The 17,500-nt window shown below is 46.0% G+C and overlaps 1 protein-coding gene across 1 annotated transcript in view; it reads left to right on the plus strand.

Annotated features, from left to right (window-relative positions):
* The window catches only part of coro7 (coronin 7), a 374,383-nt gene that overhangs the window by 153,662 nt on the left and 203,221 nt on the right, over positions 1 to 17,500 (plus strand). The window contains 2 exon segments of the mRNA XM_046304112.1: positions 16,782 to 16,868; positions 17,208 to 17,290. Coding sequence (XP_046160068.1) covers positions 16,782 to 16,868; positions 17,208 to 17,290 — 170 coding nt within the window.

Below are 17,500 nucleotides of genomic sequence, written 5' to 3' on the forward strand. Positions count from 1 at the left end.
AATCTTCCTTGCTAATTCCAAAACACACTCTGAGAGCAGAATAGTTTGTGTGTGCATAATGGAGCCTGACCAACGCAGGGTTTTATTTAGTCAGTGGTTTGGCACTGGTGTGAATGTGTGGTAATATCTGGGGCACATCTGCACTTGCTTCCCATGGACCGGTATAAAGGTGTTATATAATAGAATGTTTTCTTCTTCCAGGATCACAACTCTTTTTAAATGGCAGATATGTAAAGTGTGTGTATGTGTGTGTGTGTATGGACAGTACCAGTCAGTTGGTCACGCTTAGTCATTCAATGTTTTTTCTTTATTTTTACTATTTTATACATTGTAGAATAATAGTGAAGACATCAAAACTATGAAATAACACATATGGAATCATGTAGTAACCAAAAAAGTGTTAAACAAATGAAAATCGATTTTAGATTTTTCAAAGTAGCCACCCTTTGCCTTGATGACAGCTTTGCACACTCTTGGCATTCTCTCAACCAGTTTCATGAGGAATGCTTTTCCAATAGTCTTGAATATGTTCCCACAGCACTTGTTGGCTGCTTTTTCTTCACTCTGCAGTCCAACTCATCCCAAACCATCTCAATTGGTGTTTAGGTCGGGTGATTGTGGAGGTCAGGTCATCTGTTGCAGCACTCCATCACTCTCCTTTTTGGTCAAATAGCCCTTACACAGCCTAGAGGTGTGTTGGGTTATTGTCCTGTAGAAAAACAAATGATAGTCTCACTAAGCGCAAACCAAATGGGATGGCGTATCGCTACAGAATGCTCTGGTAGCCATGCTGGTTAAGTGTGCCTTGAATTCAAAATAAATCTCAGAGAGTGTCACCAGCAAAGCATCATCACACCTCCTCCTCCTCCATGCTTCACGGTGGAAACCACACATGCAGAGATCATCTGTTCACCTTCTCTGCATCTCACAAAGACACGGCGTTTGGAACCAAAAATCTCAAATTTGGACTCAACAGACCAAAGGACAGATTTCTAATGGTCTATTGTCCATTGCTCATGTTTCTTGGCCCAAGCAAGTCTCTTCTTATTGGTGTCCTTTAGTAGTGGTTTCTTTGCAGCAATTCGACCATGAAACCCTGATTCACACAGTCTCCTGTGAACAGTTGATGTTGCGATGTCTGTTACTTGAACTCAGTGAAGCAATTATTTGGGCTGCAATTTCTGAGTCTGGTAACTCTAATGAACTTATCCTCTGCAGCAGAGGTAACTCTGGGTCATCCTTTCCTGTGGCGGTCCTCATGAGAGCCAGTTTCATCACAGTGCATGATGGTTTTTACGACTGCACTTGAAGAAACTTTCAAAGTTCTTGAAATGTTTTGCATTGACTGACCTTCATGTCTGAAAGTAATGATGGACTGTCATTTCTCTTTGTTTATTTGAGCTGTTCTTGCCATAATATGGACTTGGTCTTTTACCAAATGGGGTCATCTTTTGTATACGACCTCTACCTTGTCACAACACAACTGATTGGCTCAAACTCATTAAGAAGGAAAGAAATTCCACAAATGAACTTTTAACAAGGCACACCTGTTATTTGAAATGCATTCCAGGTGACTACCTCATGAAGCTGGTTGAGAGAATTACAAGAGTGTGCAAAGCTGTCAAGGTGAAGGGTGGCTACTTTGAAGATTCTCAAATATAAAATATATTTTGATTCGTTTAACCCTTTTTGGTTACTACATGATTCCATATGTGTCATTTTATAGTTTTGATGTCTTCACTATTATTCTACAATGTAGAAAATAGTCAAGATAAAGAAAAACCTTTGAATGAGTAGGTGTGTCCAAACTGTTGACTGGTACCGTGTGTGTGTGGGATGACACTGGGATATCCTCTGTTTACATCATGAGTTGGCAAACAAGAACTTTCTATCACTATCATTCCTCTTCTCTCCAATCCCCCTCGCTGTGTTCCATCTATCTTCTCTTCCTCTCCTCCACTTCACACGTTTTCCCAGGAAGGCTGTGGGAATGCAGTCTGGGGGAAACAAACAGCTGGGAGGGAAAACCCTTCTGGATATCCCATTCACACTGTATACTATATTTATCCTGGCAACACACACACACACACACACACACACACACACACACACACACACACACACACACACACACACACACACACACACACACACACACACACACACACACACACACACACACACACACACACACACACACACACACATTGCATCATTGAGGGCCATATTACTATCCCCCTGATGGCAGCCCACAGCCCTCCTGCTGTCTCTATGGTTCATATCAACTGGGTTTTTTCCATCTCTTCAGTATTTGTAACTTTCACTCCTAGAAAGACGGGAGAGAGAGGGGGAGAGAATGGCATGAAGACAACGGCAGATAAATCTAGTGAATAAAAGGTGGGGGAGGGGGGAGGGTCTCTGGCTGAGAAACAACATTTTGCTAGTTTAAAGCAGATTTTCTGCAGTTATACACATTTTCCCATGGTTTATGCCTTGTTCTTATGCTATCTGAGGGTCTCAAACATTATACCAAATCAATGGGGGCCCCGTTTATTATTTAAAAATGTGCTTTACACCTGGTTTTAGTAATTTAAGGTTACACTGAAGACGTTTTATCATTATGTAAATTACAGCCCCCCCCCCTTAAAAAAATAAATATATATTTTGCAATGGCGGCCAATGCATATAGGGGAAACACTGACTACATATCTCAAGCAGTAAGATAAGTGTCTTTTGTGAGGACTTTTTCCTGAGGTAAATTTCTTCAAAGATTTGAAGCTGAGATGTTAAGCTCAACTTTAAGTAACCAAACACTCCCATGTGTATTAGTGTGTCAGAGGGGTTTGACCCAACGGTGTACGACGAGGTCAAAACTCAAGTCACTGCTGTTTCAGCTGCCCCCCCCAAATCATCTAGGCTTTAGCCTTCTAATAGATATGTATCGTTGTTCTGACACTTACCTCTGATTTTAATTAGAGGAATGAAAGGCGGAGAGAAGAAGGGAATGAGAGGTAGAGAAAAGAAAGAAAGAAGGATCTGTGGGTTCTTGAGTTTGAGGAGAGACGAAGTGAGGGCGGGAACTGGAAGATGTTTCCAATTAATGGTTGAAAAAGTGGTGGTCAGCGGGAGAGGAAATGAAAGAATAAATTGGCTGGTTTGATTTGTGTGTTTTTTTTCTTCCTCCCGTTTTCCCCAGTTTCCCTCGTTCTGTCCCTCCTGTCTTATTTGCAGCTGGTCTACTGGCTTCTGTGAAAAGAGGGAATCAAATTGGAGACCGTGAATAGGCCAGCTCTATTCAGAGTCTGAATAATGGCGCAAATGGGGCATGAAAGAGAAAATGGTGGTACAGGAAAGTCAAATAGTTAGTGAAAGAACTAATTGCCTGTACATGAAAAGAGAAAAGTGGAATCGGTCTGTTTTAAGGATAGATGATACAAAGACAATGGGGTGAAGGTTATTGATTAAAAGAGAGGGTGAATAAAGGGAAAGAGGGATGGCTCCATTAGAGGAGTGGAAGAGAGGGGAAATGAGGAGCAGGTTGAGGGATGAAGGAGTGCAGCTGGGGTAGGGTATGTCTGATTCTTGACAGTACAGCCGACCCGGGTTCAAGTAGTATTTGCTTTCTTTCAAATACTTTGGCTGTGCTTGATTGAGCTTGCCTGGCACAAGGGAAGCAATGGGAAAAGTCACAAAGGAGCAAACCCCACCCATCTGCAAACCCTGTCCAATAAAATGCTCCGTAGTATTTGAACCCAGGTCTGGAATACAGTATTTCTGGTCGCTGGTCTGTCCGGGGGCGGAGGCAGTAATCAGGTTCCAATTCCACCACAGCAGCTCTGTGCAGCAGATCAGACCAGGCAGGGGGACACAGTCCCTTTAATCAGAACACTGGGAAGGTTGACTAGCTAGGTCTGGAATGGATGCCTGGTCTGTCAGCACTGCAGGAGGCATTATTAACGCTTGTTACTACAGCCACAAAGCCAAAATTGTCTATATCGTAAAAATGCATGCTGTTTGTTTAACTTAATTTAAGGTTAGGCATAAGGTTAGAAGTGTGGTTAAGGTTAGGCATGAGGTTAGAAGTGTGGTTAAGGTTAGGCATAAGGTTAGAAGTGTGGTTAAGGTTAGGCATAAGGTTAGAAGTGTGGTTAAGGTTAGGCATAAGGTTAGGATTCGGTTTTAAGAAGTGACATTTTGACATAATTCTGACTTTTGGTTGTGGTAACCACTAGTGACCACTCAAAGGGTTCATGAGGTTTTAGAGAAAGTTGTTTAAACTGTAATTGTATTTACTGGATAAAGAAAGTGTTTTGGTATTGAACCTTTATTACGTGTAGAGCCTTGTTATCCATTAGTACTACTCCATTAGTACTACTCTATTAGTACTACTCCATTAGTACTACTCTATTAGTACTACTCCATTAGTACTACTCTATTAGTACTACTCTATTAGTACTACTCTATTAGTACTACTCTATTAGTACTACTCTATTAGTACTACTCCATTAGTACTACTCCATTAGTACTACAACCATCACAGCAATGTGACATTAAAGTTCTATCATCTATCCATCATATCAAAGTCATGTGATCTATAGGAACAATAAGCAGCAGGAGAAAACCAGTTTAAACAGTTTCTACAGGACTGGTACTCATCATAACATACTTCTGGCCCCAGTGAGCACATGGAATTAGAGAGGGAGGGGGAGGGAGAGTGCAATCGTTCCCATATGTGATCATTGACACCTGATACACAGTCCTGGTGGGTGAAACAACATTCTCTCTGAGTGACACAGATGTGCTCTCTGTATGGTTAAGCTGGGCTCGCTAATACGTAAGGAGAATGGGAGTGAAAAGGCTCCTGTGTTTTTATTGGGAGAGGGACATTAAATAGATCCATAATCTTTAGAGGTAGACACTGACTGGGTCTGTTTTGGAGAGGTCTTCTGTCTGTCTCAGTGTGTCTATAACACTACCACTCTTGTAAATCACCTCCGTTTTTATACCTGTTATTACAGGATCATCCTTCTTTGGAGGGGTTATCTCCACTTTCCCTCCCTCACTTAGAGAGAAATAGGCTACACACACACACACACACACACACACACACACACACACACACACACACACACACACACACACACACACACACACACACACACACACACACACACACACACACACACACACACACACACACACACACACACACACACACACACACACACACACACACACACACACACACACACTCTCTGACTGAGAGTTCTGACTGTTTCCCTCCCTGTAGAGACCAGTCTTTCCTCTCTTTTCACAATTCTACATTTTGTCATCAACACCTGTATTATTATTCGCGTCACAATTTAATGATGTCACTTCCAAAGTACCTCTCCCATTGGATTGGTCCGTCTCTGACCCCAAATGACCCCATCGTTGAGGCAGGTGAGCCCTGTCCTCCTCGCTTCCTCTCTACGTCCCCCTTCAGACCCTCCAAGTCACGTGCCATCACTCTCTCCCTCCTCCTTCCCTCCCTGGATTCCTACAACTCAGACCTCTGTGTTTCTCTTTGTTCTGCTGCTAAGGAAAACCTACCACTCGTTCCTCTGGACAGCCTGATGTCCTCTGTGGGCCCTGTGGTGTTAGGAGCAGCCCTGCTCTCTGTGGGCCCTGTGGTGTCAGCAGCAGCCTTGCTCTCTGTGGGCCCTGTGGTGTTATGAGCAGCCCTGCTCTCTGTGGGCCCTGTGGTGTCAGCAGCAGCCCTGCTCTCTGTGGGCCCTGTGGTGTCAGCAGCAGCCCTACTCTCTGTGGGCCCTGTGGTGTCAGCAGCAGCCCTACTGTGGGCCCTGTGGTGTCAGCAGCAGCCCTACTCTCTGTGGGCCCTGTGGTGTCAGCAGCAGCCCTACTCTCTGTGGGCCCTGTGGTGTCAGCAGCAGCCCTACTCTCTGTGGGCCCTGTGGTGTCAGCAGCAGCCCTACTCTCTGTGGGCCCTGTGGTGTCAGCAGCAGCCCTGCTCTCTGTGGGCCCTGTGGTGTCAGCAGCAGCCCTGCTCTCTGTGGGCCCTGTGGTGTCAGCAGCAGCCCTACTCTCTGTGGGCCCTGTGGTGTCAGCAGCAGCCCTACTCTCTGTGGGCCCTGTGGTGTCAGCAGCAGCCCTGCTCTCTGTGGGCCCTGTGGTGTCAGCAGCAGCCCTGCTCTCTGTGGGCCCTGTGGTGTCAGCAGCAGCCCTACTCTCTGTGGGCCCTGTGGTGTCAGCAGCAGCCCTACTCTCTGTGGGCCCTGTGGTGTCAGCAGCAGCCCTGCTCTCTCTAGGTTGAGTGGCCGCCAGGCAAGGTCCCCTACCCTAAATCTGAAACACCGTTTTTGGGGAGACAGGAGGGAGATTGGGAAGGAATGGGGAGCTCTATAGCCTAATAGATAACCCTGGGCCCCCCTGGCCTCCTGAGTGCCCCCCCCCCACACACACATACAAACACACACACACACCTACACAACCACTGCTGTCAGCGAGCGCTGCTGAATTATGACATCACCATGTGTCTGAGACTCTGTCAGGCACGCGAGCCATGAGATCTAGTGTGGACAACGGACACAGTGACATCACCATGTGTCTGAGACTCTGTCAGGCAGGCGAGCCATCAGATCTAGTGTGGACAACGGACACAGTGACATCATCACCGTCAGATTGTTAGATGTAGGGCTAGCGTGTGTGTGTGTGTGTGTGTGTGTGTGTGTGTGTGTGTGTGTGTGTGTGTGTGTGTGTGTGTGTGTGTGTGTGTGTGTGTGTGTGTGTGTGTGTGTGTGTGTGTGCATGCACAGGGTTCTGTTTGATATTACTGCCGTTTATTTGCCTTCAATCCTGGAGCCGTCTGTTGAAAGCTGCTGTCATGGTAAATTACATTGGCTCTGTCTCAAAATGCACACTTCTCTGCACTGCTTTTGACCCGATCCCAAGGGCCCATAGTGCTCTGGTCAAAAGCAGTGCACTACGTAGGGAATAGGGTGCCATTTGGGATGCAGATACTTTGTACAGGTCAGACAGAGGGTAATCTCGGCACCCAGAATGTAATCTTGCGTGTACGTAACTCTGTCACAAGAGCCTAGACACAGGGGGACATCTGGCTGAGACTGCCCTCTAGTCTACTCTGTCATTTAGGTCAAGGCACGTCTTTTTAGATTTGATGTAAGACATATGTTGCCAAGGATATATCTCTTCTTAGCAGAAGGGGTGTGTGTGTGTGCGTGCGTGCGTGCGTGCGTGTCTTGGCGACGCGTCATTGTCCGGCCTGCACCATTGGGCATCTCCCCAGCTCAGGCCTGGGAGTATCCTAACTACACTGAGCCAAAAACAAGGCATTTAGTTGCTGTGGGACATGTCAGTTATTACTAAGTCATTTAGTTGCTGTGGGACATGTCAGTTATTACTAAGTCATTTAGTTGCTGTGGGACATGTCAGTTATTACTAAGTCATTTAGTTGCTGGGGGACATGTCAGTTATTACTAAGTCATTTAGTTGCTGGGGGACATGTCAGTTATTACTAAGTCATTTAGTTGCTGGGGGACATGTCAGTTATTACTAAGTCATTTAGTTGCTGTGGGACATTGACATGTCAGTTATTACTAAGTCATTTAGTTGCTGTGGGACATGTCAGTTATTACTAAGTCATTTAGTTGCTGTGGGACATTGACATGTCAGTTATTACTAAGTCATTTAGTTGCTGTGGGACATTGACATGTCAGTTATTACTAAGTCATTTAGTTGCTGGGGGACATGTCAGTTATTACTAAGTCATTTAGTTGCTGTGGGACATGTCAGTTATTACTAAGTCATTTAGTTGCTGGGGACATGTCAGTTATTACTAAGTCATTTAGTTGCTGTGGGACATGTCAGTTATTACTAAGTCATTTAGTTGCTGTGGGACATGTCAGTTATTACTAAGTCATTTAGTTGCTGTGGGACATGTCAGTTATTACTAAGTCATTTAGTTGCTGTGGGACATGTCAGTTATTACTAAGTCATTTAGTTGCTGTGGGACATGTCAGTTATTACTAAGTCATTTAGTTGCTGTGGGACATGTCAGTTATTACTAAGTCATTTAGTTGCTGTGGGACATGTCAGTTATTACTAAGTCATTTAGTTGCTGTGGGACATGTCAGTTATTACTAAGTCATTTAGTTGCTGTGGGACATGTCAGTTATTACTAAGTCATTTAGTTGCTGTGGGACATGTCAGTTATTACTAAGTCATTTAGTTGCTGTGGGACATGTCAGTTATTACTAAGTCATTTAGTTGCTGTGGGACATTGACATGTCAGTTATTACTAAGTCATTTAGTTGCTGTGGGACATGTCAGTTATTACTAAGTCATTTAGTTGCTGTGGGACATGTCAGTTATTACTAAGTCATTTAGTTGCTGTGGGACATGTCAGTTATCACAACAACAGATAGAGCTGATGGATAATACGTTAAACACAATGAGACAGTTCTGTTTGACAGGTCTCCTGTGTTAAAGCAGCTTGTTTCATCCACTGGTACACAGTGGCAGCCAGTAAGAATGAGGACCAACACTACTGCTTTCAGACAACACTGCCCTAACGTTATGGCAACATTCAACACCAACCAAGAGAAAGTACTGTACAATAGTCAGAGCCCAAGTCTCTGAGTTTGGCCAGAGTCCCAACGTGATGTTTTAAAGACCCTGTCACCCACAGAGGAGAAGAGCTGGTTATAGAACACAGAGGGAAGAGCTGGTTATAGAACACAGAGGAGAAGAGCTGGTTATAGAACACAGAGGAGAAGAGCTGGTTATAGAACACAGAGGAGAAGAGCTGGTTATAGAACACAGAGGAGAAGAGCTGGTTATAGAACACAGAGGAGAAGAGCTGGTTATAGAACACAGAGGAGAAGAGCTGGTTATAGAACACAGAGGAGAAGAGCTGGTTATAGAACACAGAGGAGAAGAGCTGGTTATAGAACACAGAGGAGAAGAGCTGGTTATAGAACACAGAGGAGAAGAGCTGGTTATAGAACACAGAGGAGAAGAGCTGGTTATAGAACACAGAGGAGAAGAGCTGGTTATAGAACACAGAGGAGAAGAGCTGGTTATAGAACACAGAGGAGAAGAGCTGGTTATAGAACACAGAGGAGAAGAGCTGGTTATAGAACACAGAGGAGAAGAGCTGGTTATAGAACACAGAGGAGAAGAGCTGGTTATAGAACACAGAGGAGAAGAGCTGGTTATAGAACACAGAGGAGAAGAGCTGGTTATAGAACACAGAGGAGAAGAGCTGGTTATAGAACACAGAGGAGAAGAGCTGGTTATAGAACACAGAGGAGAAGAGCTGGTTATAGAACACAGAGGAGAAGAGCTGGTTATAGAACACAGAGGAGAAGAGCTGGTTATAGAACACAGAGGAGAAGAGCTGGTTATAGAACACAGAGGAGAAGAGCTGGTTATAGAACACAGAGGAGAAGAGCTGGTTATAGAACACAGAGGAGAAGAGCTGGTTATAGAACACAGAGGAGAAGAGCTGGTTATAGAACACAGAGGAGAAGAGCTGGTTATAGAACACAGAGGAGAAGAGCTGGTTATAGAACACAGAGGAGAAGAGCTGGTTATAGAACACAGAGGAGAAGAGCTGGTTATAGAACACAGAGGAGAAGAGCTGGTTATAGAACACAGAGGAGAAGAGCTGGTTATAGAACACAGAGGAGAAGAGCTGGTTATAGAACACAGAGGAGAAGAGCTGGTTATAGAACACAGAGGAGAAGAGCTGGTTATAGAACACAGAGGAGAAGAGCTGGTTATAGAACACAGAGGAGAAGAGCTGGTTATAGAACACAGAGGAGAAGAGCTGGTTATAGAACACAGAGGAGAAGAGCTGGTTATAGAACACAGAGGAGAAGAGCTGGTTATAGAACACAGAGGAGAAGAGCTGGTTATAGAACACAGAGGAGAAGAGCTGGTTATAGAACACAGAGGAGAAGAGCTGGTTATAGAACACAGAGGAGAAGAGCTGGTTATAGAACACAGAGGAGAAGAGCTGGTTATAGAACACAGAGGAGAAGAGCTGGTTATAGAACACAGAGGAGAAGAGCTGGTTATAGAACACAGAGGAGAAGAGCTGGTTATAGAACACAGAGGAGAAGAGCTGGTTATAGAACACAGAGGAGAAGAGCTGGTTATAGAACACAGAGGAGAAGAGCTGGTTATAGAACACAGAGGAGAAGAGCTGGTTATAGAACACAGAGGAGAAGAGCTGGTTATAGAACACAGAGGAGAAGAGCTGGTTATAGAACACAGAGGAGAAGAGCTGGTTATAGAACACAGAGGAGAAGAGCTGGTTATAGAACACAGAGGAGAAGAGCTGGTTATAGAACACAGAGGAGAAGAGCTGGTTATAGAACACAGAGGAGAAGAGCTGGTTATAGAACACAGAGGAGAAGAGCTGGTTATAGAACACAGAGGAGAAGAGCTGGTTATAGAACACAGAGGAGAAGAGCTGGTTATAGAACACAGAGGAGAAGAGCTGGTTGTAGAACACAGAGGAGAAGAGCTGGTTGTAGAACACAGAGGAGAAGAGCTGGTTATAGAACACAGAGGAGAAGAGATGGTTCTCTCTCTCTCTCTCTCTCTCTCTCTCTCTCTGCCTCTCTACACACACCCTGCCCACCAGCACCTCCACACTCACCCTGCCCACCAGCCCCTCCACCCTCCACACACACCCTGCCCACCAGCCCCTCCACCCTCCACACACACCCTGCCCACCAGCCCCTCCACCCTCCACACACACCCTGCCCACCAGACCCTCCACGCACACCCTGCCCACCAGACCCTCCACGCACACCCTGCCCACCAGCCCCTCCACACTCACCCTGCCCACCAGCCCCTCCACCCTCCACACACACCCTGCCCCCCAGACCCTCCACGCACACCCTACCCACCAACCCCTCCACACACACCCTACCCACCAACCCCTCCACACACACATTATAAGTACATGTACTGTACCTGAATAAGGCATTGCCAAGGTACTGTACCATTTGAAACCCACCAGTCCCTCCACACACACACTACCCACCAGCCCCTCCACACACACCCTACCCACCAACCCCTCCACACACACCCTACCCACCAGCCCCTCCACACACACTGTACCCACCGGCCCCTCCACACAATGTACCCCCCAACCCCTCCACACACAAGATGCTGAGTTCTCCACCAATGGTGTTGGATAATACCCCTTCCTGAGTTCTCCATATACACAGATGGTGTTGGATACCCCCAACACTTCTGCTGAGTTCTCCATATACCTCACAGATGGTGTTGGATACAAGACCCCAACACTTCTGCTGAGTTCTCCATATACCTCACAGATGGTGTTGGATACAAGACCCCAACACTTCTGCTGAGTTCTCCATATACCTCACAGATGGTGTTGGATACAATACCTGGTATGCTGCTCCAAGAGACAGTACATCTGAGGATTTACTTTAAAGACCGCTCTATTGAAGTGTGTGTGTGTGTGTGTGTGTGTGTGTGTGTGTGTGTGTGTGTGTGTGTGTGTGTGTGTGTGTGTGTGTGTGTGTGTGTGTGTGTGTGTGTGTGTGTGTGTGTGTGTGTGTGTGTGTGTGTGTGTGTGTGTGTGTGTGTGGCAAATTCTCCACGCTTCACAGTCAGGTGTAGTACATCTAACTTTAACCTTGAGTGTGGGCCAAACACACAATCAAACCTGTAACCTTAATGATAATGATATATGCACTTCATGCTACGTTGATTTGGACAGGACCATGGTAGGTGCAGAGCAGCTACACACACACACACACACACACACACACACACACACACACACACACACACACACACACACACACACACACAGCCTTGGCCTGGTGTATTGAACTGGCTCAAGCCCTTTGTTTTGGTTGGGCCGTGTATAGTGTGGTGTGATGGCCCAGGGGAGAGGGAGACTACCGACTGGGATTCCTTCCCATTGAAATCAATAGAGAACACATTTCCAAAGTGTAACTAACGTCCACTTCCCTGTACCAAACGATCCCCCCGCAAGGCCTTGAGCTTCTACACTCTGTCAATTCTCACATTTCTTTACAGGTTGAGTTACTGTGCAACCAACCAGATCTATAAATGGCTGAAGGATTGTGTGAGTGTGTTTTCACATTCGTGTGTTTTGTCTATTTCATTGTGTGTGTGTGTCAAAATCAAATCAAATCAGATGTATTTATATATAGCCCTTCGTACATCAGCTGATATCTCAAAGTGCTGTACAGAAACCCAGCCTAAAACCCCAAACAGCAAGCAATGCAGGTGTAGAAGCACGGTGGCTAGGAAAAACTCCCTAGAAAGGCCAAAACCTAGGAAGAAACCTAGAGAGGAGCCAGGCTATGTGGGGTGGCCAGTCCTCTTCTGGCTGTGCCGGGTGGAGATTATAACAGAACATGGCCAAGATGTTCAAATGTTCATAAATGACTTGCATGGTCCAATAATAATAAGGCAGAACAGTTGAAACTGGAGCAGCAGCACGGCCAGGTGGACTGGGGACAGCAAGGAGTCATCATGTCAGGTAGTCCTGAGGCATGGTCCTAGGGCTCAGGTCCTCCGAGAGAGAGAGAAAGAAAGAGAGAATGAGAGAATTAGAGAACGCACACTTAGAATTCACACAGGACACCGAATAGGACAGGAGAAGTAACTCCAGATATAACAAACTGACCCTAGTCCCCCGACACACAAACTACAGCAGCATAAATACTGGAATCCTCCGTATGTAACCAGTGGAGAAGAGCCATGGAGAGAAAAACGCAATGAGGCGTTGAAATGAAGAAGTAGAGATGAACCAGGCCATGGGTCTATCCCCCTCAGCACTTGATCCCCAAACCACAAGGCTGGGAGTGTGGTGAGGGAGACGTCAGAGAGGGGAGAGCAGGGAAGGAGGGGAAGTGGGCTTTTAATTAGACCTGATAGGGCCCATATGTGGGATGGGTCCCACCCTGCACATGTGGAGAGCTCTTTGAGCAGAGGATTATGTCTAATTTTCACCCCTGTTTTCTTCAACCTGTTGGTTCAGTCTCATATGTGATGGATGACCTTGGGGACTGCCTCACATTCTGAAACGGGGATCTTCCCACAGTGATGCCTGGCCCAACACTCAAACTTTAATCTAGAAGCTCTGCACGACACGGCAGCTCAGATTTGATCCCAAGTTTGTTTTTTCTTTCCTCCACTTGCACCCCCTGTTTTCTTAATCCTGTTGGTTCAGTCCCATACATGACAACAAGCCTTGGGATTCAACCATTTTCTAGAATGAGGGGTTCCCACAGTTCACAGTGAGAGGCCTTGTCACACTAACTACACGGCAGCTTGGGTATTCCACGTGTTTGTTTTTCCTCTGCCTTGCAACGAGGTGATTAGTGTCGCTGTGCGAGCGCCCGGCCGACGGCTGCCCTCTTTAGAGATGTCACCACACACAGCACACACACGTGTCAACCCTCTCCTTGTTGTTGCACAGCTGTGGTGTCACGCTCCTCCGAGGGTTGGCAAGGCGACAGACGGGTGGTAAAAAACGACAACAGTAATTTGGGGGGGTACAAGCCCAGCGGCTTACTCTGTGGAAACTTCCACTGAGCCTGTTAACTCAAAGCCCAGAGGAGGCTTTCAGCGTAACTGGAGACAGAGAGACAGAGAGACAGAGAGACAGAGAGACCGAGAGACCGAGAGACAGAGAGACCGAGAGACCGAGAGACCGAGAGACCGAGAGACAGAGAGACAGAGAGACAGAGAGACAGAGAGACAGACAGACAGACAGACAGACAGACAGACAGACAGACAGACAGACAGACAGACAGACAGACAGACAGACAGACAGACAGACAGACAGACAGACAGACAGACAGACAGACAGGCAGACAGACAGGAACACACATGCACAGGGGTTTGTCTGTGTTTTTCAGACTTCACAGATCTGTATCATTAGGCCAACCTAACCTGTCTCTTAGGCCAACCTAACTTAGGCCAACCTAACCTCTCTCTTAGGCCAACCTAACCTCTCTCTTAGGCCAACCTAACCTCTCTCTAGGCCAACCTAACCTCATTAGGCCAACCTAACCTCTCTCTTAGGCCAACCTAACCTCTCTCTTAGGCCAACCTAACCTCTCTCTTAGGCCAACCTAACCTCTCTTAGAGGCCAACCTAACCTCTCTCTTAGGCCAACCTAACCTCTCTCTTAGGCCAACCTAACCTCTCTCTTAGGCCAACCTAACCTCTCTCTTAGGCCAACCTAACCTCTCTCTTAGGCCAACCTAACCTCTCTCTTAGGCCAACCTAACCTCTCTCTTAGGCCAACCTAACCTCTCTCTAGGCCAACCTAACCTCTGTTGTTAGTCACCCTTCCATTTCCCTGACCCCATATCATTGTCAGGGAGCAGCAGCCCTGAGGAACATTCCAACAACGTTGTTTTGACATCGGTTTCCACTGAAGATCTTTAGGCATGTTGTGACAACTACTGTAACATTAAATGAACTCCAGTTGTCACTCTACCTCTTCCCTGTATCGTTGTCAAGGGAGCAGGAACCATGTCTAACATTCTCACAACATCGTTGTGACACCTACTGTGCCGTTACGCAAACGCTAAGCTCAGTTGTTACATCCTTCCTCTTCCCTGACCCTGTGTCAGTTTCAGGGCAGCTGCACCCTGTCTAATATTGTCTTATGTTGCAACAATGTTGTTTTAACGTTCTAACAGTGTTGTTTTGACACCAATTTCCATGGTAGCAGTGTTTCAGTAACATAGAGACTCTGTCATAGCAGTAATAGAACCTGGTGTCGGGGGCAGAAGTCACCTAGGCTGGTTCAACAACAATAACAGGCCTGTCATTCATTATTTCATTTGGACAAGTCCTGGTTTGACCTCTGTGAATCTCTCACAAGCAGCACAAGAGAACAGTCTCTTGTTTCCCCTCCAGTTTGGATGAGTCAATCTGTCAATCACTCTGTCGTCACTGTCCTCTCCATGCTGTCCTCCATTGAGACGATCTCTCATTGGTTGTCATTATCTTAATGTTGATCTCACGCAACATCCTTCCCTGTCAACAACACGTTTATAAGCAAGATGCATAGTAGTAGTATAGTCTTCATCTACTACTGTATCTGACGTCTTCACCTCTACTACTGTATCTGTGACGTCTTCACCTCTACTACTGTATCTGTGACGTCTTCACCTCTACTACTGTATCTGTGATGTCTTCACCTCTACTACTGTAACTGTGACGTCTTCACCTCTACTACTGTATCTGTGACGTCTTCACCTCTACTACTGTAACTGTGACGTCTTCACCTCTACTACTGTAACTGTGACGTCTTCACCTCTACTACTGTATCTGTGACGTCTTCACCTCTACTACTGTATCTGTGACGTCTTCACCTCTACTACTGTATCTGTGACGTCTTCACCTCTACTACTGTACTGTATCTGTATCTGTACGTCTTCACCTCTACTACTGTATCTGTGACGTCTTCACCTCTACTACTGTATCTGTGACGTCTTCACCTCTACTACTGTATCTGTGACGTCTTCACCTCTACTACTGTATCTGTGACTACTGTATCTGTGGCGTCTTCACCTCTACTACTGTAACTGTGACGTCTTCACATCTACTACTGTATCTGACGTCTTCACCTCTACTACTGTATCTGTGACGTCTTCACCTCTACTACTGTAACTGTGACGTCTTCACCTCTACTACTGTAACTGTGACGTCTTCACCTACTACTGTATCTGTGACGTCTTCACCTCTACTACTGTAACTGTGACGTCTTCACCTCTACTACTGTAACTGTGACGTCTTCACCTCTACTACTGTATCTGTGACGTCTTCACCTCTACTACTGTATCTGACGTCTTCACCTCTACTACTGTATCTGTGACGTCTTCACCTCTACTACTGTAACTGTGACGTCTTCACCTCTACTACTGTATCTGTGACGTCTTCACCTCTACTACTGTAACTGTGACGTCTTCACCTCTACTACTGTATCTGTGACGTCTTCACCTCTACTACTGTAACTGTGACGTCTTCACCTCTACTACTGTAACTGTGACGTCTTCACCTCTACTACTGTAACTGTGACGTCTTCACCTCTACTACTGTATCTGTGACGTCTTCACCTCTACTACTGTATCTGTGACGTCTTCACCTCTACTACTGTATCTGTGACGTCTTCACCTCTACTACTGTATCTGTGACGTCTTCACATCTACTACTGTATCTGACGTCTTCACCTCTACTACTGTATCTGACGTCTTCACCTCTACTACTGTATCTGACGTCTTCACCTCTACTACTGTATCTGACGTCTTCACCTTTACTACTGTAACTGACGTCTTCACCTCTACTACTGTAACTGTGATGTCTTCACCTCTACTACTGTATTTGTGACGTCTTCACCTCTACTACTGTAACTGATGTCTTCACCTCTACTACTGTAACTGATGTCTTCACCTCTACTACTGTAACTGACGTCTTCACCTCTATTACTGTAACTGTGACGTCTTCACCTCTACTACTGTAACTGTGACGTCTTCACCTCTACTACTGTAACTGTGACGTCTTCACCTCTACTACCATGTTGTTTATGAGTCATATTTGCTGTCAAACATCATTACTCTTAGCCAGTTGCTCCATGTGCCTCTCTCTCATAGCCTCTCTGTCTGTGACCTTAACCTAACCCAGGTATTCAATCAAACTCTGTGTCCCCCTGTGTGTCTCTACAGAGTGCCCAGGGACTTCAGAGTAACAAGGACTCTCGAATCCTTTGGGTCAAGGACTCTGACCACATACTGACCACTGGCTTCGATCAGGTGACGACATTACTACACACACATTTTTAAGTGTGTGTGATTTTGTGTGTGTTAAAGTGTATTTATTAAACTCTACATGATTATGTGTACGTGTGTGTGTGTGTGTGTGTGTGTGTGTGTGTGTGTGTGTGTGTGTGTGTGTGTGTGTGTGTGTGTGTGTGTGTGTGTGTGTGTGTGTGTGTGTGTGTGTGTGTGTGTGTGTGTGTGTGTGTTAAAGTGTATTTATTAAAATCTACATGGTTATGTGTTCAGATGCGTGTGTGTGTGTGTGTGTGTGTGTGTGTGTGTGTGTGTGTGTGTAAAGTGTATTTATTAAACTCTACATGGTTATGTGTTCAGATGCGGGGTCGGGAGGTGAGACTGTGGGACAGCAGGAAGTTGGGATCCTCTCTGGGCTCTGCCAACCTGGGCACCTCCAATGGGTGAGTACACATTGACCATGCTGTTAGTCTGTCTGTATGTGTTAGGAGTGTGTGTGTCTGTGGGCCTTGCCATAGGCCTACTCTCGTGTGTGTGTGTGTGTGTTTAGGAGTGTGTGTGTGTGGGCCTTGCCATGTACTCTCGTGTGTGTGTTGGGAGTGTCCAGGAGCTGGTCCCAAACCAAATTTGCCACGGATGAGAGCTAAATGTCT

The sequence above is a fragment of the Oncorhynchus gorbuscha genome, linkage group LG16, assembly GCF_021184085.1.
Source record: "Oncorhynchus gorbuscha isolate QuinsamMale2020 ecotype Even-year linkage group LG16, OgorEven_v1.0, whole genome shotgun sequence".
Classification (NCBI taxonomy): Eukaryota; Metazoa; Chordata; class Actinopteri; order Salmoniformes; family Salmonidae; genus Oncorhynchus; species Oncorhynchus gorbuscha.